The 27,001-nt window shown below is 38.9% G+C and overlaps 2 protein-coding genes across 5 annotated transcripts; one reads left to right on the top strand and one right to left on the bottom strand.

Moving 5' to 3' along the window:
• Positions 1 to 4,751, top strand: LOC111866491 (leukocyte receptor cluster member 1 homolog). The gene is made up of 5 exons (XM_023855483.2): positions 1 to 162; positions 541 to 640; positions 1,605 to 1,868; positions 2,961 to 3,224; positions 4,377 to 4,751. Exons 1-5 carry the CDS (start codon positions 140 to 142, stop codon positions 4,602 to 4,604), a joined length of 879 nt encoding a protein of 292 aa, XP_023711251.1. The 5' UTR covers positions 1 to 139; the 3' UTR covers positions 4,605 to 4,751.
• A 4,318-nt stretch (positions 4,752 to 9,069) lies between these two features.
• On the bottom strand, positions 9,070 to 25,053 carry LOC111866501. Of its 4 annotated transcripts, XM_023855497.2 has the most exons (11): positions 24,738 to 25,053; positions 24,097 to 24,367; positions 21,264 to 21,431; positions 20,400 to 20,661; positions 17,004 to 17,216; positions 16,311 to 16,421; positions 15,857 to 15,961; positions 14,225 to 14,368; positions 13,988 to 14,137; positions 11,569 to 11,834; positions 9,070 to 9,793 (listed from the first exon to the last, which is right to left on the bottom strand). In XM_023855497.2, exons 2-10 carry the CDS (start codon positions 24,333 to 24,335, stop codon positions 11,571 to 11,573), a joined length of 1,656 nt encoding a protein of 551 aa, XP_023711265.1. In that variant the 5' UTR covers positions 24,336 to 24,367; positions 24,738 to 25,053; the 3' UTR covers positions 9,070 to 9,793; positions 11,569 to 11,570. The 4 variants fall into 4 exon arrangements, with proteins under 4 accessions (XP_023711265.1, XP_023711268.1, XP_023711267.1 ...); XM_023855500.2 differs by lacking the exons at positions 24,097 to 24,367; positions 24,738 to 25,053 and adding an exon at positions 23,072 to 23,174; XM_023855499.2 differs by lacking the exon at positions 9,070 to 9,793 and having other exon boundaries at positions 11,753 to 11,834; positions 13,961 to 14,137.
• Between the last annotated feature and the right edge of the window lie 1,948 nt (positions 25,054 to 27,001).

Below are 27,001 nucleotides of genomic sequence, written 5' to 3' on the forward strand. Positions count from 1 at the left end.
CTCAGATTGGCATCCTTGTCAAGATACCATTTTATAAATGGCGGAAGGAAACTGAAATAAATTCAATGACAGAATTTGTATAGCACCGAGTTTATAAAACTGAGTTTTGTCCCGTGTAATTTTTATATAGACCACGAGAATGAATATTCTTCCAAAAAAACGGTAATAAAATTAGTACACAACAAATTGTCATATTCTAGTGAACTAAAGTAGTTTGCACTGTTGGGAAGTTATAATGTTAATTGTTAAGTGGCAGATAAGTATGAACTTTTTGGAGGAACATGCTGCTTCCATCTTCGGTGTACCTGTCTATCCCAATATTAAGGGTTACTTCCCAGAAGCCAGTAATATTCATAGTGGCCGTCGTGATAACCTTCAAATCTCACAAAGTGAGGTTATGTCCAGTGACCTTAATTGTGGTGTAATGATTAATGTAATTCTACAAAAATTATATTAAATGACACAATTACTTTATTTTGAGGTCTAAGCTGCAGCCTGTTATTTAATACACAAATGTGGAATCGGAAATCTATTTTACAGATGGCATGTGAGGACAAGAGAGAATATGGCCAGAGTGCGACGGGATGAAGAAAGAGTAGCTGCTGAAGAGAAAGAAAAGGAGAGGCGTACACAATTAGCTGTATGTAGTTACAATCTAAGATTGTGAACAAGTTCCGATACATCATATACATGGAACTCATATTTCAATTTCACATTTCTGATCTCAGCTCCCTGTACTCCTTAAAGTGAATTCACTGATGTATTAAGATCCAGCTGCATATTGACCATTATTATCAAAACTCATTATTCTGGCTAGGGGATACAAACAAACAAAAAAAAAACAAACTCCGTGATTTTAGTCTCCAAGCGAACTATACTGACCAAGTGACGGCCGCTTGTCGACTAAGTTAGTGCCAACATTAGCGGATAGAGGTGTGTCACGTGGTCAGCGCAACAAATCCCCACAGCCATTAATTTTGGTGTTCTAGACCTGAGTCACTATTTCCTTGAAACAGCTGCTCACTTATCCTCATGAGGGTGAGTGGACCCACTACTACTCAGAAAATTTGGTAGCACTGGGAATCGAACCTGGACCTCTGGATCTATAGCCAGGAACTCTGACCACTAGACCACAGAGGCTTTGGCTAGGGGATAAAGGAGATTAAAGTATCTTTGTAAGATTTGAGGCTTTCACGGCGGTGACTATGAAGAATGCAGTCTTCTGGGATTTGGCACCGTGTATATGTGGTGTTAACCGACGTTTCGGAGGAACGTATCGCCCCCATCTTCAGGGTTGAAGAAAAAGTATAAGTAAATCTGCAAGCGACAACACCGTGAGACACGATAAAGCAGACTGCTTTATCGTGTCTCACGGTGTTGTCGCTTGCAGATTTACTTATACTTTTTCTTCAACCCTGAAGATGGGGGCGATACGTTCCTCCGAAACGTCGGTTAACACCACATATACACGGTGCCAAATCCCAGAAGACTGCATTCTTTAAAGTATCTTTGTTAGACCTAATTCTTTTAAGTATAAATCTGATTTACTGTGTCAGTTTAGATAGATTACATTGTTGATACAAGAATTATTTTGTCTTTTATAGGAGGGAGAAGCAAGAAATGCAGCATTAAAACAGAAGTCACTATTACGGAGTGGACAAATCATTCCTGTATGTGAAGAGCCCCATCGGCATATAAACCTATTTGAAGATCTAGAGCAAGGGATAGTTGTGTCAAATGCAACAAATGCTGACTATGAGAAGGAGAAAAAGGAGGAACGGGAGAAGTATGAGAAGCAAATAGGATACTTGACATACCTTGGGCAAGACACAGTAGAAGCAACTGGATGTGTGTCATGGTATAATAAGGTGATACATCTTTCCAATACAGTAACTAGTTACTTATGTCCCCCTTGCTTGTATGATGTTTTCATAATATTTACTTAGACACACCTGTAATTGTACTTCCAAAGTCAATACAAACAATTCTTATATTTGTAAATACATGTACTTTTGTATCTTCAGTAAATCAGAATTTTGTCACAAGTTAGGTCAGTTTATGTAAGATTTGATGTTTTCATAATGAGTGTTATGATTATGGCCTTATAATATGTGATGTATGTAGATTGTTAAAGCAAAAACTGCAAAAGTTTTATAAGAAAATTGACATGTCGAGATTCATGTTGTTGCAGCACTGATTTTTCTGTTAGCATAGCACGTTTACTAAAGAACAGACATGTTCTTAAATCATAATTCAGTAAGTGATCAAGATGTGAAATCTGATGTGTAGGTGAATGGCCCTGCTGTCAATCAGTAGTGTTGTTTTATGTGATAAATCTAAAACATTTCACTAACTTGGACTTTCTTGTATACATGCTTGCTTTGTACTGAATTTGCATTAATCGTGCATCTTCGATTTCCAAAAGAAGAAGCCCTCAAATGTTTGCAATCAAATCCCAAATTGCAGAGAAAGGTAAAGGTAAAGTTGTCCATGTGCTTAATTAATTAAGCACTATGTCATGAACACACGGGGGTGTGGAGGTATAGCTCCACTAGGTGATGGTAAGTGGTCAACTTCACACCCTGGCTGCTTAACACCTAATCCCATACCTATTTGGTAACAGGCTGGGTGGGCTCCAGAGCCAGTCTGAACAATGGAGAAAAGTGAAAAATCTTGCCCCTGCCAGGAATCAAACCCTGGTCATCCAGCCTATAGCCTGTTGCTATACTGATTGAGCTATCCCCAGCGCCTAAGAAAAGATGACGTGTGTCAAAATGTTACGTGTTCTGCGCAACAAGCAGTGGCATGTCTTACAATGTTTTCGTTCCTATCTTGATACCTTGATATCCTGCTTGTGTTCATATGAAAAACAAAATTGCATTAATAATATAATTTGTTTTATTGACAATTTTTGTGTGGTAGCTCACTGAACAGAGTACTTGCAATGGTTGATATTGCAGCTTCCTGACAGAGGTTCATCTGGAAATGACAGTAAGAAGAAAACACTTCTAGGTGACCCACTGAATGACATCAGGCGCTACCTGAATCTTGAGAGAAGGGGGAGGCATGAAAACCGAGAAGAGAAGAGAAAATGTACAGAGAATGAGAAAAATGCAGTAAGGAGGGCACATAAGAAATCAAAAAAGAAGACAAAGAAACATGAACGTACAAAGAGAACAAGGAGTGGTTCCAGTTCTAGCTCTGACAGTACTACTTCAGCTAAAGTGAGTAAACTGTTCTTATCAAATCCTGGTATCTAGGTGACTAGTGGTCATGTGGTTTGCTTCACGAATGATTAGGGGCTGTGTTTTGGATTTGTAAAGATGTGATTGAGATCGGGAGGACAGGTTGTGCCATAGTTCATACAGGCACTGAATTCTGTGTAGAAACCTAGGTTCAATTTCATAGTAGTGCATATGACATTTGTGATGGACCCAGTTATCAAAGGTGTTTCTGCCTCCTGGTCACAGTGGGCATTCAGTGCTTTATGATTAACCTGTAGATTTTTAAATTATTAATGACACTATTTAATCTGCAGAGATTGTAGTGTCATGTGAGATGGAAATATGACTGTAAAATAATGAGTAATTAAAGGATTTTGGAACTGAGATGTGGATATTCTCTACTTGACCAATTTTTTTCACTGTAGTTGCAATTTGTACCACCATCCACTTCTTCATAATGTATTTCTTTCCATAACAAATCCTTTTTTTTTAACAAAAACAAAAAATAAATATTGATCACTTCTAGAACCACCACCTTTTTCACTGTGACCAGAAAGAAACAGAGAGACAGAGAGAGAAATTTTGTTGTTAAGTTGATTTGTGCTTAGCATTACCAGCAATTAAAACTTATGATGGAATAGGTAGTTTGTGTGTTCCTGCACAAAGCAAAGCAGCTGTATGCAAATTCTCAAAGTTGCAGACTGAAAAATCGATGTTCAAATCAAGTCAGTCTAAAAATTCAAGACTCACACATACCTAATTTGGAGGGAGGTAATTATGACCTATTTCAAGGCACTGTCCTAGCTTTCATGTGGGAAAACTGGTAAGCCAGCAAAGATTTGAATTAATTAAGCACAGGAACTTTACCTTTTTATTATTGTGGGGTTGATGGCCATATTTTGACTTTGGTATAATGATATTACTACTGAAAGATTAAGTGCTTAGGCAGCTGGACTGTACACATGCACTGTTTCAATAATATAACATGCAGCTAGTGAAGACTGAAATTAAGTAATTATTATTTTATCTGTCATTAGAGCCCAAGGTTCACCATTTAACTTCTGATCATCAGAATTTATATCAACTTGTCTGCCCGTATTACTATGATTTTTAATAAAACTTACCATACTTGAACTCACTATGTCTTTGCAGTGTACTGATAGTAAGTCCATCTCACCAAAGAATGCCAACAAGCTGGAACAGCTGCGTGCACAACGGCTGAAACGAGAACAAGAAGAACGGAAAAGGTCAGAAGCTCTTTTGGCTAGACTGCGTGGAGAACCTGAGTTAGACACAACAAAGTCTGATGATGTACCTGCTATAACCCAGCTTTATCACTCTCAGTTCAACCCTCATCTCGCACGGCAGAACAAACTGTGAATCACGCACTTATTTCAGTCCATTTACTGGTCAGTTATTTGTAATAAATAAAGTAAAATGTACATTAACATCTACTATCTCCATTGAAGATATTTCCATACCACTTGTTGTATTGACGGTTATAATACAAATAAAAATCAAATATTAGTATAAGAAGTGATAATCCTATCTCACAACCCCCTCTTTGTCAGTGTTTTTTTTTTCCTCCTGCTGTCCCTGAATTTCATGCAGTGTTGAGTCAGCTGGTTCCTGTCAAATTACCTGCCCAGTCTAGATTAATTGTGCTATCATCTACCAGCCATAAAGGAACAGCTATAAACATTTCTGAAGAACACAGCCACAGACACTTTCAAAAGGGCTTCCCAGCATTTTACGGAACCCGAAGGTTCATTGCCGTGTTCACAAGCGACATCCTGAGCCAAATCAATCCAACCCATCCCATCCTATCTCTCTAAGATCAATTTTAATATTGTCCACCCACCTACATCTTGGTCTTCCCAGTGGTCTCTTTCCATATGGCTTTCCCACCAATATTCTATATGCATTCCTCTTCTCCATCATTCATGCTATATGCCATGCCCACCTCATCCTCCTTGTCTTGATCATTCTAATTATACTTGGAGAAGAGTATAAGTTATGAAGCTCCTCATTATGCAGTTTTCTCCAACCTCCTGTCACTTCATCTCTCTTTGGTCCAAATATTCTCCTAAACACCCTCAGTCTATGTTCCTCCCTTAATGTCAGAGACCATGTTTCACATCCATACAGAACAGGCAAAATGATAGTTTTGTATATTCTAATTTTTATGTTTTTGAACAGCAGATGAGAAGACAAAAGGTTTTGGACTGAATGGTAGCAAGCATTACCAGAGTTCAATCTCCTCTTAATTTCCTTCTGAATCAGGTTACTACCTCGTTACTAGCATCAATTAAAGTTTGTGTTTTTCTCTTTATGGTATCTATATTATCACCCAAGAGATTCACGCCATCGGCATAGACCAACATCTGATGTGTCTGTAGCAGTGCATGAGGAAGTCCCTAAAGAAGAGGCTGCAATGGAAACTGTCAGCACTGAAGAAGTGGTATGGGGACTGGCAGAGGGTGCTACCAATAGCTGAAGAAACAGACCCAGGGCAATGGTGTGTCCCAGAAGAAATTGACCACTGCCCACAGAGGATTGTCCTGCCATCCAAGAGAGGCACAGTGTAAGGGATGCAGTCATACAGGACCAGCAATCACACAGACAATGCAGAATGCAGATCAGGGACAATGTGGCAAAAAGAACCTATAAAGAACGGATGTGACAGGAAGGCAACCACATTTGACACTTTCCATCGACTCTTCATTGCTGTTGAAGCGCTGTGATCTCAGCCACTTCAGGTAGGTAAACAGGTGGTAGTCGCTCGGAGCGAGATCAGGGCTGTAAGGAGAGTGGTCAAACAATGCCCAGTTCAAATACTTCAGCAATGCTCATGTGCAAGTAGCTGTATGCAGACATGTACTGTCATGGAGGAGCACTACACCAGATGTCAGCATTCCACGCCTTTCATTCTGAATGGCCCTGTGCAGTTTCTTTAGTGTTTTACAATATAAAATGTGGCTTAGCTCTCAGGCAGCAGACTTCCTTGACACAGGCATACAAAAACTTATTCCCCAATACAATAAGTGCCTCAGTTCTGGTAGTGACTATGTTGAGAAGTAGCTTAAGTATGTACATATTTTTTGTATATAATAAATTCTTCTTTCCTCATTGCTTGTTTTGTTAACAACTCACCTGTGGTTACTTTCCGAATAGACCTCTTATATCTGTATAAACATAGACATTACTTGTCATTCCCTGAAAGAACTTCACTGTTGCTGTTGCTGTTTGTTTAATCTGGAAAGTCCACATCAAAATATTATTTAAAACTAAACCTGTATGTAGAAAAAATATTTGTGACCAAACATGAACTACTGGCCTAAACCACTAGGTTAAAAAGGAACTTAGTCTTACTTTTCTCATTGGCTCCCAGCACCAAGAGATGCTTCAAGACAAATATAAACTATACATGGCCTTACATGAACATGATTCAACAACAAAAAATGAGTAAGTGGAAAAAATATTAGATCTTACATAATTTCAAGATTGTCATTATATATTTATATGACAAAAATAACAGTATTCCATAACAGACATCAAAAATAGAATGTGTTCTAAAGAGTAAGTGGGTAAATTCTCTAAGTATAATATTCAACCCAGTAAGAATTCTGTGCAAGCAAATACAGCAATCCATTACTATATTTTAGTGTGAAGATACACATTAAGAAAATAGCAGCCATTACTTTCTTCGAAGGCCGGAAATTCACAAGAAATTCAAGACCTGATATGTGTAAGGTTTTCAAAGCACATTCAAGATCTGGCCACATATCTTGTCTCTCATTAGCTAACAAAACACACTTCAGCTATACTTTCAAGCATTTTTTTCTGAGTTTTATGGCAATAAAGGAGGGGCTCTTGCATTGTTTTCATCTCTGATTTTTAATAGCATGTTAGGAGTTAAGTAATGTAAGAAAATTAGATTTTGGCACACAAGATAGCATACATACTCCTATATGATAACAAGTAAACACGTAACCAAGCACTACTACACATACTGAGCACACAGCCAAACTCTTCACACCTGTGGCTTTCTTTCTTTCTTTCTACATATGTGCAACACTCGTACCACCAGTTAAATGCACAAACACTATGTGACATGGCAGGTTCTTGATAATAAATATTTAGTTTGTAACACTGTGTAGTCCCATAGGTCATTATATACTGGAGAAACCCTCTATCCCCATTTTCAGGGCAGAAATGGAGGCATCAGTTTCCTCTAAAGAACTACCTTTCTCCAAAACCACAGGGTGTCAAAGAAGACAGCAATTTTAAAATATTGTTTTGTTTGCACATGTATAAAATAGCCTTGCACTTATCTATTACAAAAACATGCCATCAGAGGTTAAAACTTTATACTTAGGTATCTATCAACTACAGCCTTCATGATCATACGTATAACATAAACAGTTTCTTTGTCTACAGAAGAAAATAAGAAACATACTATATCAATTCCTAAGAGTTAATTGTCTAATGAAATGTACACAATGCAGTTAACAGTCCCTTTTAAGAATTAAAATGAAGGAATCACATTGAGTATTCTTTCAACCACTGACACTGATTTGTTCACCACAAACAGGGTGACCAACGAAAACAACAAACTCGACAACCATGGTGGCGGTGGCGGCAGTGGCGGTGGGTGATGATGATGAAACAAGTAACACAGATTGAAGTATGGGCCATTCTTGGTTCATTTAACAGTGCTTTGACAATTAAATGAATAATATAACATTAAATAAGAAATAACAAGTTGTAAAGGTATGAATGATGAGTTCTATCTTCTGGAATACAACAGAGTGTATGAGTAATCTGTTAAAAGCCAACTAATTTTTCAGAGGAACAAATTGCCCCCATCGCCAGGGTTAAACAGTAAGCCACGCAATGTCAGTTGACTTTCAATATGCTACATGGCATTATATCCCAGAAGATTCATTACAATTGCTGTGAGAACCTACTGAATATAGATGGCCTGTTTTAAGGAACCATTTTGGTATCTGGGGCTGCCAAAATCCACAACAAACCTCAAGTCAAAATATGTTGACTCCCCACTTCCCTGAGATTCAAACCAGGTACTAAAAAAAGAAAAAAAAAAACAAGCTGTGCCACTACAATATATAACTTCCAGTATACAAAGAAATTTCTGACAAACACAAAGAATATTACACCCATAAAACAAGTGACTGTAAAACAACCAGAGGCCTTACATCTCTATTTTAAGAAAGACATTGGCCTGAGAAGGTTTAAACATATTACTATATCTATACAGTAGGTCACCCACCACAGCAATAAGATGCATGAGATATGCGACAAACTTATGTCTCTTGTTATGTGATCACAAGTCTGCTCACCTACAAGATATGGCTTCATCTGTAAGACATACCTAGACAATGACCTAATCCTTCCAGCCACACTATGGCCCTGGGGTCGACACAGAAATGAGTACCAGGAATTAATTAAATAATTTTCCTGGGGAGTAAAGCGCGGCCGGCATGTAAATCTGACAACCTTACCGCCATCTTTGAGCCGATTGTCTAGATAATGTGGGACCCTCAGCGTCTCACAACCCCATGGGCCTTCACGGCCTGTTACAGGGATAGCTTTACTTTTTACATAACTTCTTTAAAACCGTCACAACACAACCACATCAAGGTCAGTGCCTGATTTTGGTTCTGCTACATGTTTCGGCTATTAATAGCCATCATCAGGCAAATACATGGCTAACATATATACATCACTGAACTGCAGTATTAATAAAATAGGATACAATAATATTAATTATATAAAAATAGTTGACGTAAAAATACAATAAATAGGTTATATAAACCAAAGTTATAGTATAAAACAAGAATAAAATTCTTCAATTGATACTTTACATCAGCGAGTCAGTTGTTGGTTTCATGATTTTGTTTCACTCCCTTGGGCAAATTAGAGTATTCTATATTTTGTGTATAAAAACTGTTATTGGAGGCTCGTGATGTAGATGTAGTAATATTTGTTAATTATTTTGTCGGTGCCTCATCTTACAAAGTATTGTCCGTTCTATAAGGAATGTAAACGACGACTCATAAAACTACAGAAAAAATTAAATTGTCATTGTCATATGTGTCTTGCTTCTCATTTTTCTACTCTAGCCATGGCATGAAGTCAGAATCTGCACTGTTCTCATATTCCAGAGGCTGTCATATCTGTGGCAAGCACTGCTCTTTTTGAACAACCTCCTCATCAGGGAGTGTGGGTGTTGAAAGCCATTCAAAATTCCGAATATTAAGGGTACTAACCTCGTTTGCTGTTGGTTCAGCAACATTTTCTTCATCAGTTTCATGATATGTATGAGAATTATTTTTATTTTCCAGCCTTTTCACATTGCCTTAAGACAGATTCCAACTTCTTGCCTTGCCTTGCCTTGCCTTCCCTTCCCTTCTGTGTACAGAATAAAGAACTGAAGATAGCTAATTAGGTAGTATCATTTTTGTCTTTTGATCCAGATCCACTGGGTGGTGATTGTTGTGATCTCATCAATGCACAATGGTTATTCTTTCACCATTCACAGCAACCTAAAATTGAAAATGACATCAAAATTATGTTAGGTTTCTCATGCTGTTTGCCAGCTGCAAGCATTTAATGGCCTATCTGTTTAATCTAAGTTCATGACAAATATGTGTTAGAAAATAAAAGACATAACTTTTAGTAATTATCATGTCATGTTCCTACTGCAGATATTCTGCCAGTGGACGTAGTTACAAAGATGCATTCTTCCACTTCTGCAGAGGAGATAACATTACCAGTCACACTGCAAACAAAACATGCGAAGCAATATGGAATCATCTAAAACTTGTATATATGTCTGTCTAAACAGAAGAATCTTGGGAAAATACATGCAGGTGCTACTGTGAGTTGTCATATTTATCCAACTGCAATGCTTCGACTGATTGGAAACACATCTGTGTGAGGTACCTTCACAGTACCAGGTCAAGTTATGGCTATTTCTTTGGCTCTCATGGCATTCTTAATGCAAATGGATTGCTTACACTTACTGAGTGAGACATGGGTCAAAAAAGTCAAGGTGTTACATCCTGCATCTTGCAAACTAGCAATTTCTAACACAAGTGTGTCTTTCAATCCTTAGTCCTGCAGAACTAAAACTGTCCTGAAAATACCATTACATGTTTTGGAACGAGTCATTTCTGCTTACCACCATAACTGATGTTAACACATCCTAGAAGACCACCCAATAACATGGGAGGAATATTTAATTACAGACTTTCTGGGGATATGTTCATTTGGTATACTGGCATGTTAGGTTCCAAACTTCTGTGGGACCAATTAGTTGCGGTGAGAACAAGGCAGTGAAGAGAGTTACAACAGCATGTGTGCTTATCAATTACATTTGTATATGGAAGGTAAATCATATTCACTTACTAACTTGAAATCAAGTATTGAAACTCTATAAGAAAATAATGAAGAAATTTCTCACTAAGGGCCTCTGTTATGAGTAGGATCAACTCACAATTTCACACTACCTGGAGATGACATTAAACCCCTTCCCTCCAGAAGTAGGTTCATAGGTTCCCTAACATTTTACCAATAGACATTACTTAGAAATGAATGCAATCAGACATGTGCAGTATGAGCCAAAAAGTAAGTACTGAAATGAAAAGACTTCCTGTTGATACCACTGTCAATGCATGTGAAAGCCCCTTGCTTGACAGAACCTTCTCAAATCCTGAAGAAACGGTCCGATCACCATGTCCCTGTAGCATTCTTTGGTGACGGTAAGAGCATTGCCTTCCTCATCCTCAATGAAATTGGGGCCTAATATACCGTGTGCTGAGATGGCATACCATATTGTCACATGTGTATTATGTAGCGGTTTTTGGATGATAACATCTGGCCGCTCAAAACCAGGGAAGCGAGTTTGCTGGCGACCACTTTTGTATTAGCAGAAACAATACTCAACTATGAATACTTTTTCCTCTGTCGAGAGACCCATTTCCAACAACAACTGCACAACACAACTTCCTTTTCACTACTGAGAATACATGCAGCTGGAGCTATTGCCCCGTTGACAAACACACATACGCGTTCAAGATGCACAAGTTTCAGTACTGATATTTTGATGCATACTGTATATGTGCCATGAATCATAGAGGGTCTAAGGAAGCTATCCTCAAGGAAACCAGAAGCAGCTCATTTGGGATAACAAGGGTTCTACTTGATAATTAAACCATTACTGCTTCATACAGCCAAACTGACTGCTATCAAAAATGCAACAGACCTGAACAACTACAGAGAGAAGAGATTCCAACATAAGAACTGCTTAGTCATTTACCTTTAGGGCTGCCCATCTGTGTCTTCATCTGACTCCCAGTAATCCCATTTATCAGTAAGGAGTTCACGAATAGTGGCAGGAGTACGAGAAGGATAGGGCACAAGCTCAAGAACATAGTTCTCTTGTGCAACCCAATCCATGAGTCTGCGGCATTCCCAAGAACGTACATCCCATGACGCTACCTCACCTAACCGGGTGAGATTTGGACAACGTTCCAAGAGCATATCTACACTTCTCTTGGTTAATTCCACATGCCGAAGCATCAGCTGTTAATAGAAAACATTAAAGATCTACAATGCACAAAAATGACCTCTGGCAGATTTGTGTTAATATTCTAATACACTTTTGGGTTTTATAACAGGCAGGGGATTTCTTGATCAGCTGATTGACTATTAGGTTTTCAAGAAGGACTGCTTCAAAGTTATTTATGTAGATAAACACTATAATTGTTATATGGTGACCTGCAAATACGGGAGACTTCTATTTAAATCACTTCATCTATTCTTGTGCATAATTTTTAATTGCTAATGTTTAAAGTGGGGGGCATGCGGTAGTGTAGCTGGTTGAGGACTATGCTACAAGCCAGAAGGTCACAGGTTGGCGTTCCAATGAGGTAGGTTTTTTTCAATTTACCTAATCCCTCCAGCTGCACTATGGCCCTGGGGTCAACTCAGCCTTTAACAGAAATGAATACTAGGTAAAGGGCAGCTGGTGCATAAGGCTGACAACCTTACCATCATCTATAAGCTGACTGTCTAGAAGATGTTGGAGCCTCGACCTCTCACACCCCTGTGGGCCTTCACGGCCTGTTACAGGGATAGCTTTACTTTTAATTTATTACTTGCTTGTGGAAGTGTTCGTGAACGCATTTAAATAGACAATTGGAAGCCTTACTTGAAATTCTGTAAGATATTAATTTCACTACATATGAATATACATAACCTCTATGAGCCCTTTCTAAGGGAACCAACGGAGTAGGTACCTTCCCTCCCTCACCTGAGGATGGAAACAGAACAGTTTTCAAAAGGTTGTGTTTTCTAGTTTCTAGAATACTGGATGAAGGACAAAGTACAAAACTCAGTAATTCTCAGTCATTGTCAGAACCCTTTAGAATCTACATGTTCAGATGTGCTAGTAAGATTAAATTTGCAGAGTACCGTTCATATGACACAGTGGAAGACTGCCCTCATAAAATGAGTGACATTGCAGTGGTCTGTGAATCAGAAAGTTTGAGAAACGTAGCCTCATATTACATATGTCACCAAAGAGCAAAGAACAGGCATTACCCCAAACTGCAGTCTTCTGGATTGTGAAACCATGCAGTACTGTAAATGGACAGCATTTTCGAGAAACTTGCTGACTCCATCTTCAGTGTCAAAATATTGTTGTGTGTTGCCTATGTAATGTGACAAATCGATTCATGCAGGATTCAGATTTAGTGAAAGAGTTTATTGGCTGATCTCTACACTTCCATGTACAATTATTATCCATGTGTAATGTCGTCAGACATTTCTTACAACACTGTTATAATTACTTTTTATACTGCTAATCTCAGCGAATTCTTCTCTTCCCTTGGAGCTACCTGAAGACTGGCTATCTTCTAAGGTGAGCTACAAACTGAACCATTCTTGGTAACTTCTAGAACTCAACTGTCAACTGTCTGGTCCCTTTGAAGCTGGACTTTTATAACCTGGTCTCGGGGTGAATAGAACGCACCATGTAGGAGCCTTTGGTCTCGGCCGCTGTGATGCAACGAACCCTCTGTTGTCCTTTCATCTCCGGGGAAACGCATTTGTTGCTTAAGGTATTCCTAGGCAACGGCCCACTGTTATTGGTTTTTCTTGGAAGTATACCTTCCGAATTCCCAGCATGTGACAATATATTCTTGCTGAATATGTACTGGAGCTGCTCCTCTGAAACGCTGCTTCCCACCTACAGTACCACACTGTGTAACAACTCAGAATATCATGATCTGAACACTCCCCACCATGAGAAAACCTACATACTAGGCATTACAGTCCTGCAATGGTTTAATGTTCCTCGTATCAGAGCTCGTTGCTACCTGCCACAGAACATGCACTGGTCAATAGTGATATGAGGAATGTCCACCTCAAAACAGCATTGACTGACAGTCATGTTTGCGAGATGCAATGCCAAACTCTCTGCTTTGCAAATGAATCACCACCTGCCGCGAAACATTCTCATCCATACGCTGATCAACGCAAGCATGTAACAGCATGCTTCAACATTTTGAGTTGAAAAGGTCTCACGATACCACTGTAATTTTTCACCCAAAATGGGGCTTGCTATGCCACATGCAGGCAGGGCCAGGGATCATTAAATCATGACATGACTTCAATGTTTGTAAACATCAATTAATAAAACTGATTACATTTTAAAGTACAATTTGTTCTGTTACCACTTCCAGAAACTGTAGAGAATTTCTCCTGAGCCATGAAGATAGGACAGCATCTGACAATTTCCGGATGCGTATTATTTCAATACTCCGCAACTTTGGTGCGCTGGTAAAGAATAGAGCTCCACAGTCCAGTGAAATTACACATACCATCTGCAATGGAGACAATTTTAGCCAACTCGTACTGAAGGGAAGATCATTTAAAGGAAAAATAACTTTTTCCTTATAGTTAACCATTACCTTGAGTTCCTGAAGTTTGCTGTAGATGGGAGTCTCACTATTTGGAATTGTAACAGTTCGAGAAGGATCCTCGGTAACAGTCAGTTTCCCCAGCAGAGGACAACACTGGCCCACAATACCAACATCGACACCAGGACTAGATATCTGACAATGAATGAATACAAAAAATCAACAAGAATACAACAGAACACAGGTAATGTGAAATTAAAAATTTTGACGTATAGGATTTCTTCATATATAAGTTCTACAAAAACTGTTTTCTTTGGTTTATTTCATGGTGTTGTCTCAAGTACAGATATTACATAATAGAAAATGAGAAACAGTAAAAAAAAAAGAAAGAAAAAGGGTAAAGTTATCCCTTTGCTTAATTAAGCACTATGCCATGAAGATGTACGGGAGAGTGGAAGTATAGTTCCACCATTCTTGACCTCAGCAGAAGATGGAGATCACTGCTCAGCTTCATGCCCTGTCTGATTTATCCCCAAGGAAAGAGCCCCAGGTACCCACTGCATAGGAGGTTGGGTGGCCCCAGAGTCAGTCTGGATGCTGTGGAATAGAGAAGAATACCTTGCTCTGCTGAGAATCAAACCCCAGATGTCCAGCCCGTTTGAAAAGAATGTGTCAGCATCTGCATTAATGGAATTGCGGAAAGCTGTAAAACATCTTAATCAAGAGAACATTCTTGCAGCAGAGATATGAATCATGCCCCACCCATATGTGAACCATGACATCAGAAAAAACATGAAAAACTTCAGTGTGGTTACACATACAGACGTTTTGGAAATTCAGAATTCAGTCATGGAAACATTTACATTTTCCCAGACTCAAACCAAGGGAACTTTCATAGACAAATATACACATATACATATAATTAATGTTCTTGAAATGATAAAAAAATAAGACTGGAAATCACATAGTTTGCATTTCCACATGGATTTCTTCTCTCGGTTAATGATAATTTGTCATGTAACATCTTTATATTAGAATTCAGGTAATAATTCAACAACAAATGATGATATTATTGTCTTGTATAGACCTGTTGCTAAGCAGTGAGTCTGTAAACAACAACCATTGCTAGGCAACAGTTAAGGTATTGCTGGACTACAACAGTGGAAATTGTGTTTTCTATGACATTCCTGCCGAAATGTCATAAGCAATGCTAGTCGAGTTCTGGAGTAGTCAGTTGTCGGGCATTCAGTTCAGTGAAGTGATGTGAAGTTGCTGGTTGGTGAGTGAGAGAGTTCAGTTGGAAGTAACATGAGAAGAGAAGACTAGGAGGTTGATGTGAAATGACCACCAGTCTGGGACCTAGTTAGTTGAGTCATCAGTTGACAAGAGTTCTCCACAGGTGGCTGTGATAAGAGGACCTGAGCACCGGAAGCTGAAGAATCTCCACTATTAGAAGCCAATGCCATGTAACGGCTAATGAAGACTATAATAGAATGAGGACACTAGTCTTTGTGTGTGTCAGTGATCTGTAAAGTGTAGTTGCAAGTGGTGTGTACCTGTGGTCAATAAATCCTATATCTAATCCATGCCATGTCTATAGTCACACACACCTTAAACATGACACTATTTTACTGACAATTTGTAAGTAGCATGCACAAGGCATTTTTATAAGAAAATTCTCACGTGCAGCTGAACAAGATTTGGAGTGTGTCTCAGCCATGCCATGATATCTTCACACTCAATCTGCTCTAAAGCCAAGCGCCGTAGCATTTTAAAAGCCATAAAATTCTGTAAAAGAGAAATACTCAAACTCAATATCCCATATTCTTACAACAAAACTGACTATAACTACCTAATTAACTGGACGAGTCCTTAATGATAGGTTAATAACCACTCTTACTTACTCACATGCTTACTCATGAAGCTGAGCTCCTCTTGAGGAGCCACCAATTCTGCAGCTACTCAAGAATTTCCCAACATTTTATGGAACCCGAAGGTTCATTACCATGTTCACAAGAGCCTTCCACTGGTCCCTATCCTGAACCAGGTATACTGCCTTCAAATTTTCTATGAACCATCAATGAAAACAAAACTAAATTCATATTTCTCATAACTAAGATATAAATTAGAAACTCACATGAAACCCTACTCTTCGTGGAACTTCAGAACCAACAAACAGTGACTCCAGTTCTGGACAACAGTTAGCCAAAACTTTCAGTTTGACATCGGAAGGTCCACGGTAGAATGCCTGAAATGGTTTGACAATGGATTTTACATAATGTTACAAAATAATTGGGAATGGATAATGGCACAATCTCATGTAATCTCCAAAAAATGCATTACATAGCAACCCAGATGGAGGATTTGTTTTGATAATCTTTAAAATATATAATCTTTAAATATAATTTTTAAAACATGGAAATTGCTTGTAGTGTCCACAGTGGGCTTAGGCTTGATTATGTACAAGATTATATTAGCCACTTAAAGGGAGAGTATTAACTGGAAAGGTTATTTCACATTTAGTGTGATGACAGTAATATTACGCAGTGGAAGATTAAATGGAACTTGGGAGGAAACAGTTGTGACTTATTTCCATGCATTATCTTTGCACTTGCCTGCAGAGAGTAAACCCCTGCCACAGTTGGTTCCTTGAACAAGATTCGTGCTTCCTGAGTAGAAGTTAAATACAGATCACTGAGACAAATCTGCTTGGCAAATAGTTTGAAGACAATAATAATAATACAGACTATGTCAATGAATTCCAAATTGAAAATAAAACATAATTCTATATTTTTTCTTTTTGATGAAAAAATGTTAAAGTGAGTAGTACGTGTTTCAGTTTGTGGCCTGGCCAGGGTCTAGTCTTCGGTCCATACAGTCTTTTCAGTGCTGAGGCTGTGAACACAAAGTTTCCAAGCGAAGTGAGGTTAGGAAACACCCTCAGGATGAAGGCTGCACCTCTGGCTCTGACGCGGGTGTTACCAAGAAGCAGCATCTCCAAGGTCTGACAGAGAGGATTGAACTCTTGCTCGTATGCACTATCCTGTCAAAAGAATTTCAAAGGTCAAATCAGCACAAATTGAAAATAACATCCTCATAAGGCGTTCAATCTTTATGGCACCTGTACACAAATACATAACAGAATCTCAATAAATAATATTTTCTGAATTTTCACTGGCTCAATAAACTGAAAGTTGTTAAGTTTTCAGATGCTACTGCAGGATCTATCATTAAAGCAGAGTGACGTAGAATGGTTCAGCTGGAAATTGTTGATCATAACATAACAGAAGAATTTGGAGAATTCTTGTGCACTATATTATTGACACCAAAACGTCTTTTTAAGTTTTAGCCCATCAACCAATTTTACTTCTCCAAAGTCTGAAAACATTTACAACCATAAATCAAATACCGTTTTCATAACTTACTTAAACCTTTCACTGTTACAGATGGAACAGTTCTGCTGTGTATTATGTGCAGTAATTCCCCAAGAAATAAACATAAAAGCATACTTTAATAGTGATTTTTATTCAAATCTCACAGCAAAAAGGAAATGCAATAAATCACTGTCTCAGATTACAGCAAGTTTTTAAGTTAAAAAATACAGTATACAGTTTACTTCACTGCAGACATCATCGTCTCATATACTGTCATTTACAGTTTTCAGATTAAGAAACAATACTGTCATGTATTTAAGGGTGTGACTATAGACAGGGTATGGATTGGATACTAGATTTATTGACCACTTGTATAAACCCCTTGGAACTACACTTTACAAATCACTGACACACACAGACTAATGTCTGCAGTCTATTACAGTCTCCACTAGCCATTTCCTGGCAATGGCTTTAACAGTGGAGATTCTTCAGCTTCTGTGGTGACATCATCATCATCACCCACTGGACTCCACACCTGAACTCACTTAGCTGACCTAGAGTCTTTGCTACATAGCTTCAGGGAAAGCCCAACAGAAAACAATGCCTCCAGCAGTTCTTCTATTGTTGTTAAAGGCAGGTGCCTAGCAAGAGTTCAAATATTGTTTCCATGGGAACGTGTTTACCCAGCCATTACCAAGTTCCCTCTCATGATAACTGCATAGCAATGGTACTGCGCGTTACACTGTTCCTTTCTTAAGGCTATTCATCCCAAATGGCCTACAGGCATATCACAATTTCTTTTCTGAGGGCTGTGCTTGGTTTCACCTTACTTCCAGTGGCTCGGTTTTCCACGATGTTTACTCTCAAACTGCTCCCACCATTCCCTCCTTAAGGCCAGTCATCCCAATCAGCTCTCTGATAGGGTGCCAGTCAATCCTGGTTTATCACCACAATCCCGCTTTTCCAATTGGTAGGGGCCAAAGTACTGAGAATACTCAATGCTCCTATATTTATGGCTCATGATCTTACTAGTGGTCTCTTCTTTCATTTTGCAGAGGGTCGACCCCTCCACCATGTTCTGATGCTCATATTCCACAGTCTAATGGGAGTCCCAATTATTTGCTTTGCGTACTCCAACTCGTGAGTTTGTCCATGGGCCTCATATAATGTCTCCTTGCTTCCCAGATGTGGCTCCTGTCTCCTGCTCAGTCCTCTCCATCCTCAGATGTAGCTGCTGTCTCTGGCTTTGGTTCCTTATTCCAGTGATGCTTTATGGTTTTGCCCAATGTCTCTTCCTGAATGTCTGTCTTTTCAAGGTTCCCCTTGAAACACTCTCCCCAGTCCACTTTTTCTATTGTCAACTTCTCCCAGGACCCACCATCACCCTGGGTCCATTCCTTTGGCTTCTGGGGGCGCCCTACAATTAGCTGCTGGTCCCCATGCTACTTCTTCTGTGCTCTAACAGTATCCACTACAGCATCTTCTTTAGGGATACCTTGATGCTCCACCATGGATTCTATGTGCACTGAAGGTGGCTCCTTACTTTCCAGAATGGTGTCTATTGCTTCTTGGCAGGCCATCATCTCTTGCAAGAAGGCCTGTGTTTTTGCTGTATGCCTTCATCTTGTCTTGAACTGCCAGCAGGTCTTCTAGTATTTCTTCCATCATTTGTTCCATTTTTGTTAATGATGGTATAACCCTCAAGATCCAATGCAGTATCCAACCCAACCACTTCTGACACTGGAATGTCATGTATTTAAGGGTGTGACTATAGACGGGGTATGGATTGGATTTATTGACCTCTTGTATACACCACTCTGAACTACACTTTACAGATCATTGACACACACAGACTAGTGTCCTCTGTCTATTAGTCTCCACTAGCCGTTTCCAGGCAATGGCTTCTAACATTGGAGATTCTTCAGCTTCTGTAGTCATGCCATCTCCTGCTGGTTAAAACTCCACACCTGAACTCTCAGCCAGCCTGGGGTCCTCACTATGTAGCCCCAAGGCAGACCCAAAAGAAAATACTGCCTCCAACAGTTCTTCTATTGTTGTTATGGGAGGCTGCCTAGCAATGGTCTGGATATCATTTCTGTGGGAACATGTTTACTGAGCTGTTACCAAGCAAAGCACGTTCCTTCTCTTGACTGCTGCATAGCAACAGGACAACACATTACAATATATCCGTGTATAATTTACATATGCTATTCTTATGTATGAAGGATTACACTAATGTGATAAAAATCTGAATGGTATAAACTGCAAAGCAACCATGTAAGCTGAAGGAGTGGGAAGACACCATATCCAGTGAGGTTCAGCAAGAATCGTTTTCCATTGTTTACTATGCTAGATCGTGTGGCGTGACTTGCAGCAACATGAATACAACAGTTAAGATACTATGCTGAGCAGAGGTGATGGGATGATTGAGATCCAAAATTAAGGAATATAGAAATCATACATGCATTTCATGATTAATATTTTACTTCAGTGAAAGCTTTGTACAGCACTTAAAAGAAAATGTGTTACAGCTACATTTTATTACCATGTAACTATGATTGGGTACACTATTCAGAGTCCATAAAAAGGTTTCACTTCTATTGAAAGGTCAAGTAGACAGTAATATTTTCCATGATGGATCATTTTTTATAAATCAAAAACCAAAGGTTTTATTACAGAATTTCAGGAAATGAAGTGTGTGAATCATGTGATAAAATATGATATTTACAAACACTGAAACAAAATTGTATAGGTGTACAATTTTAATAAACAGTTGCTAAAATAACCTAAATGAATTATTTTTGCTTCACCAACGGTAAAAGAGTTCAAAAAAGTTACAAATGCATACTTACAAGATACTTGTCTGAGACAACAGTTGGTGGTGACTGAACACAAAGATAGACAAGATCAGAGCAACTGATTTGAGATCCGGTGACATCCAAAGTTCGGAGCAGGTGACAGCTCTTTCCAATTGCGGCCAGAGTGAGAGGACCCTGTACTGAATCCTTCAAAATGAGCTCAGTAAGCAATGGACAGTTGGAGGCAAGTGAAATAAGAAAAGGTTGAACATCCGATATTTTGTCTGGTGTGAACATGTTGGAAACCAATGCAAACCTGAAATCAAACACAATTCAGATTGTTTGTGTAGGTTATTTAATTATGATGTATCAAATGAAGATGCTATTTAGCATTGCATATGGTTATCATCATTTACAGTCAAATAAAGTATGGAGAGGAAGTGGTTATGACCTATGTCAAAGTACTAACCTGACATTCAGCTGGAGGGACTGAGAAAAATGATAACATAAATTTTTACAGATGAAAACGTGCAATGACCATGTGAGGAGCAGTGGTAAGCTCATCAGTGCAGCAGATAATGATCCAGTCTTCTAAAAATGACTGTCACAGTTTATACAAGAGCAGTTCACCATGCATGGTGATGTGGTGCTTCCTACCTATTGTAATCCCTCCATCTAACACTGTATGACTCTTTCTGCGTTTTTGTAGGAGGAGACAACTGTGAATTGAATTCCAGGATACAGTGGGTTCAAGTGGCTTCAAAGACTGCAATAAGTTGACTGCATTAAAATGAATTTGTGTTTCACAAACTCATATATAACAAGGAGTAACTGTACCATATTGTTTGTTATTCTAAAAACTATTTTTTTTTTGTGTCTATAAGTGGAAATATAGTTTTTCAATGTGTATTTGATCACCTTTGAAGACCAGTGCATTTCTTGAGCACCAGAGGCCAGATCTGCGAATTACAGCGGAACTGAGAATCCCCGAACTCCAGTGTCTTCACTTCTATGTTCAACACAATATCAAGCATTCCCACCAACAGCCCTTTATCGATTGCCATGGGCTTTGAACTACTCAACAATCTGAAATTGGAACATATCATAACACTCTATAAAGATTTATATACATATTAAGATATGCTTCAAGTGTTAATCAGTATTCTGCCATATTTTTAACACTTGTGGGAGCCTCCCATATGCTAACACAAAACCTCACCAGTCTAACAGTCATCAGGCAACTTCTACCTCGTAAGAAACCGAGACTATATTTATACAGCACTCGCTATCCAGCCCTCTGGAAATCAACACAAGCGCTAAGCCCAAACATAAAGTGGCTCAAATAAATTACATACAATGAAACAAGACAAAACTTGTATAAATTATGCACAGTATATGATTAATTAAATTACAGAATAATTGATAACACCATCCAGTGTGATTCAATTTGTACATATTTACTGCCTCTACATGTTTCAGTCAGCTGTGACCATCTGTAGAAGGCATAAAATAAACATGTCAGGACCTACTATTACAGAGCTCATAATACATACTTAGAAGCTATTATATAGTGCCTCAAACACAGTCAAAAGGAAACAACTACACATCACAACAATGCAGAATTTTAATGAGCTAAAAAAAGGGGGCATTACTGCGTGGACCTCTGAGGATGCCACATAATATCCCCGCTTTCCATTTTGACAGAAGAGGCACAAGGATACAAACCATATTGATTCAAGATCTTAGACATTAATAAGATTTTTAATCTAATAGCTTCTAAGTATGTGTTATAAGCTTTGTAATAGTAGTTCCTAAACATGTTTATTTTATGCCTTCTGAAGATGATCACAGCTGACTAAAACATGTAAAGGCAAGAAATGCGTACAATTTGAAACACACTGGACACTGATAACAATTACTCTATAATTTAGTTTACTAGTATGATGGGCCAAAATGAATACAATTATGATTACGTTACTCATCATAGATTCGTCTGAAAATATGCAGCCTATAAATGAAATTGATTTGGGTTCTTGAATATTTGAGATAGAATTATATGATCATCTCTTGACTCACTCCTTCTGCTCTGTAGATGATTTTATCTCTAGTGAAAAACTGTAAATTACACTGTGAAGGCATATGGGGAATGGATGTATAGATCCAAATTTTTTTGACCTCAGCACTATCTGAAGTTGAGTGGCCAGTTTTATAGCCCTGCTACTTCAACTGAAGGGAAAGAGCCTCCCCATATCCATTGGATAGGAGGTCGGGTGGACCCCAGAGCCAGTCTGGACGATGTGGCGATAAGAAAATTCTTAGGCCTACCTGGACTCAAACTCCGACCCCTCGGTCATCCAGCCCGTAGCCAGTTGTTATACTGACTATGCTATCCCGGCTCTCCACACACATGCACACGCACACACATTATATGAGAGATAAATCTGTTTACTTTTATTATGATATGTTCTATATCATTTCATTTAACCCAGAGAAGAATCTATTGGATGCAAATAAACTCAATTCTACTGTACTCTACTCAACCCAAATAAACTCAATTCTACTGTACTCTACTCAACCCAAATGAAAGTGCCCTTAAAATGACTAAAGGTCACTGAAATTTACAGGTGGTAATAACTAACATTAATTTTGTACATCAAGTTTCACCAAAATCGTAAAACAACCAAACTAAAATAAAAATAGCTGAACAAAATACAATGTAGGTATACCAAATTTAAGCCAATCCACAGTGGCAGTGTGGTCTACAGCATGAACTGTCTTTGCTTGCTGGAACACTGCAATCATTGGTTTGAATCCCACTCAGAACATGGATATCTGCATGCATTTATTCTGTGTTTGTGCTGTTCCGTGTGTAGGTAACGGCCTTTCGATGGGCTGATCCCCTGTCCAAGGCATCCTACTGACTGTGTATAGGATTAAGCAACTGAAAAAGCAGCCAAGGTCCAACAAACAACTGTAGAACCATAGACAGGTACCAACTTTAAACAGAACTGATGTCAGCATACAGACTCTGTTACTAGCAGTTTAATGGATTCCTGGACATGATGAAACTAACGGCTTTAAAACACCGTTTTTAAATCCAGTTAAAAATAACATGAAACAAAGAGAGGAACAGGTGTAAAAAATTAGTGCAAACAGCTTTGTGAAGTGAGTCACATAAATAAATAACTGTTCCTGGTAATAAAATACACAGATTAAGCATGCTCTTTATCTCCAATCTCTCTAAAAAATGTTTTGTACATTCTCATCTCTTGATACAATACAAACTATTTCAATTAACAACACATTCACCACATGTTACTAGTACCGCAGTCCATAAATATCTATAAAAATGTCATAATAACAACAAAATCAGAAAAGCCTCATATTGCAAATATGAAACATCATGCCAGAATGACATGACAATCAGCAGCCCCAACTGATGAATAACTGTCTTATGTCAATACATTACTTAAATGTAAAATGGAATGCGCCTGTTGAGATTACACTAACAAAAAACAGCAGAACAGTAATGCACCTTAAAAAATGCCACTTTTTGGTCTTTCTATTCAGTTCCCCTATGCTGATTTACCAGCTTTCCCTTATCATATCAGACCAATCAAGAGTGTTTGGAAAGCCTTTTAAATTACATAAATATGGACAGATACAGATTGAATTGAACTGGAAGTAGCTAATTATGCATATTTACCCCGCCTATTTCAATTGGTATAATTAAAACAGATTAAATATGTACTTGTTTGTTATTTGTTGTCGAACCATCTCACTAAGTGCTGGTGGAAGACAATCCAGATGATCTCGCAGTTCTGCAACTAGACTGTCAGCATCAATACCTCTTCGGCGCAATAAAAGCGAATTGTGTTGGTAATGTCGCACTTGACTGCATAACATTAACTCTCTACGAAGGTAGTTCATCAACTCAGTTACACATAACTCCACCAATGGTGGTGGAGTTATTACTCTGCGAGGAGGCATTCTGTTCTTATCCTCTAGTGTGGCAGGATCAACTGAAAATGTTATGTAACAGTTAAATATAAATAGGGAGACCAAGCAGTAGGTGGGTGGATAATATTAAAATGTATCTTACAGAGATAAGATAGGGTGATATTGACTCAAGTGATTTGGCTCAGAATAGGTGGCAGTGGAGCACAAAACGTTGAGAAATTCTTGAATAGATGCACAACTGGCGGCTTCTCTAGAAGGGCTTAGTTTCATGGAGTTAGTTTAACAGTTATATTTAAACATCTTGTAACAGAACCCTAAAATCAACAACCAACACAATTTAGAAACTGTACGATATACTAAGTGGGTCCTGTTAATAAAAAGATAAATCTTTTAATATGCGTATTTATGTATACTAATTAAAAAGAAACAAACCTGGAACATTTTCTAACGCACATTTATACCGGGGTACTGCGCTTTCTCGTCAAAAATATCACACACATTTCATATCAAAACCTGCAAATACAGTAAACCAAAGGAACCTAAATTCTTTACTTAAAGCTAAACCACATCACAACGCTGAACCGCGCTTCATACATTGCTGCTACATTGAACGAAACTTCAAAGTCTTTCTGCTACGAAACCAGTCAAACCAGAGTTCTGAAGGTTCTGAATGTTTCTGAAGAAGCTGTCAAACACGGATCAACACATCGGTAACGCCGATGATGCCGCTAATGTTGGGCACCGTAGCTTTCGGTAGCTGTCGTCACGCCGCGCAGCCATTATCGATCTTTTATGCTGCCAACTATCATCAAGCTGGCAACAGCAGCCATTATCCGGGACTCAGTCGGTAAAAAGGGTACCTACTCTCCAATTTACATCCCCCCCCCTCCTGAAAATGACGGCTCAAAGAAAAATTTTGCAAACCCCTCGCTCCGGATGGTGAATAACAAAACAACTGAGAAAAAGTTACATATTGTGTTGTTAGGCAACGACCTAGTAAAAACCTCCCTTAAGCATGTGACAACAATAAAATGTCCATTGCTATGTAATGTATCGGTAAACACGTTCCAACATGCAACAGTGGGAGCTGTGTTTTCTGTGTTGTCCGTGCCGCATCTATATAGCGTCACGGAAGTGACTCTGACACGTGACAATATCATAGCGTTTACAAACGTTGCTGCGAGATATAATTACCCTTACTTTGAAATAGCCGCCAAGCATGCTAAGACTTCTAATTGTCATGGTATATCTGTCACTACTCTGCCACAAGAGTTGTGTCGGAAGGGCAATCAACACAGTTGACACAACTCAAGAACTCGGTTGGCAGTCCTGGTTACATGGAGACCCAAGTACACCGAGACCACACATCGAGGAAGTAAAGAAGAGACGAATAAACCGGAGGTTCATTTACAAGGTACCAACTATTTCCGGAACTTCCCCTCTTCCAGAGTGTGCCGAAGGATATAGGCCGGATTCAAGGGGTCAGTGTATTAAGGTGATAAAACTGAACCATGAAACACAGTTGGATTTCCTTCTGCAGAGACTTAATGCAAAGTATGCAACTCCTGTGCTTCGTCGTGGCTATGAGGACCATTCTGCCTCTGATTCCAGTTCAATGGGACTTCTTCAGAGGTCAATACCGTTCGACATTCCACCAGAATCGGAAAAACTGACAAAAGAATCGGCAGATGTCGCTGTTGTAATGACGGATGTTTTGAAAGACAACACACACGAGAATAGTAATAAAACTAATGAAACGCAAATGTCACCGACTATCGTAGCTGTACTGAATGTTGGCAAGAACGGAACTTCTCTTGAGGACATGGATGAGGAACAGTTCTTGTTAACAACACCAACCTCGGTTCTCCTGTCGGAAGAGAGTGGCCAGACATTAACAGAACAGACTAAAGCACCTGATTCAGCCTTGGGGTTAATAGAGGACGTTGGCAATATGAGTTCTGAAGATGGACGGCCAGGGAATGCAAAGAACCCGTCTGCTGACGAAAAGGCCGGGAAAGAAGAGACAACTGAAACAGTTACGAAAACTATAGAACTATCTGTAGGAAACGCGGCTGTCACTAAATACAACAGGAACAGAGATCGACTGACAATGTTGCTGTTGTTGCTGGTATTAATGTGACCTAATCAAACAGAGTGTGGGCCGCGTCACAGCTCAAGCGGTTAGTCGCTGGCTTCCCATAGCGGCGGCCCCGGTTCGATACTGGGTTTGGTCAAGTGGGATTTGTGGTGGACAAAGTGGCGCTGGGGCAGGTTTTCTCCGAGTACTTCGGTTTCCCCTGTCAATCTTCATTCCACCAATTGCTCCACAATCACCCTCACGTATCATCTGGGGCTGGTACAATATGCCAGAATTGGCCGCAGTACAAGGGACTTAGTCCCACCCCACTAGCAATAACAAATCAAACAGAGTTTAGTCTGATGAAATGTGACATTTTATTATATATACAATGCTTTCATATATTCGTTTCGCGTTTAAAAGAATTAGAAAATTTGCCGATTGCCTAGAGTAACGTTTGAAGTATTTTATCCGTGCTGTATTCTTTGGAATATGTGTATTAAACCTTATAAAAATGAATATGCTTGGTATTTCGTTACATGAATTTATATATCCGTTTTTGGTTAAAATGTTTTACGTTTTTCTAGCTAATTAAGCAAAAGCGAACGAACCTATAAGC

This window comes from Cryptotermes secundus, unplaced genomic scaffold (assembly GCF_002891405.2).
Source record: "Cryptotermes secundus unplaced genomic scaffold, Csec_1.0 scaffold375, whole genome shotgun sequence".
In the NCBI taxonomy this organism is placed as follows: domain Eukaryota; kingdom Metazoa; phylum Arthropoda; class Insecta; order Blattodea; family Kalotermitidae; genus Cryptotermes; species Cryptotermes secundus.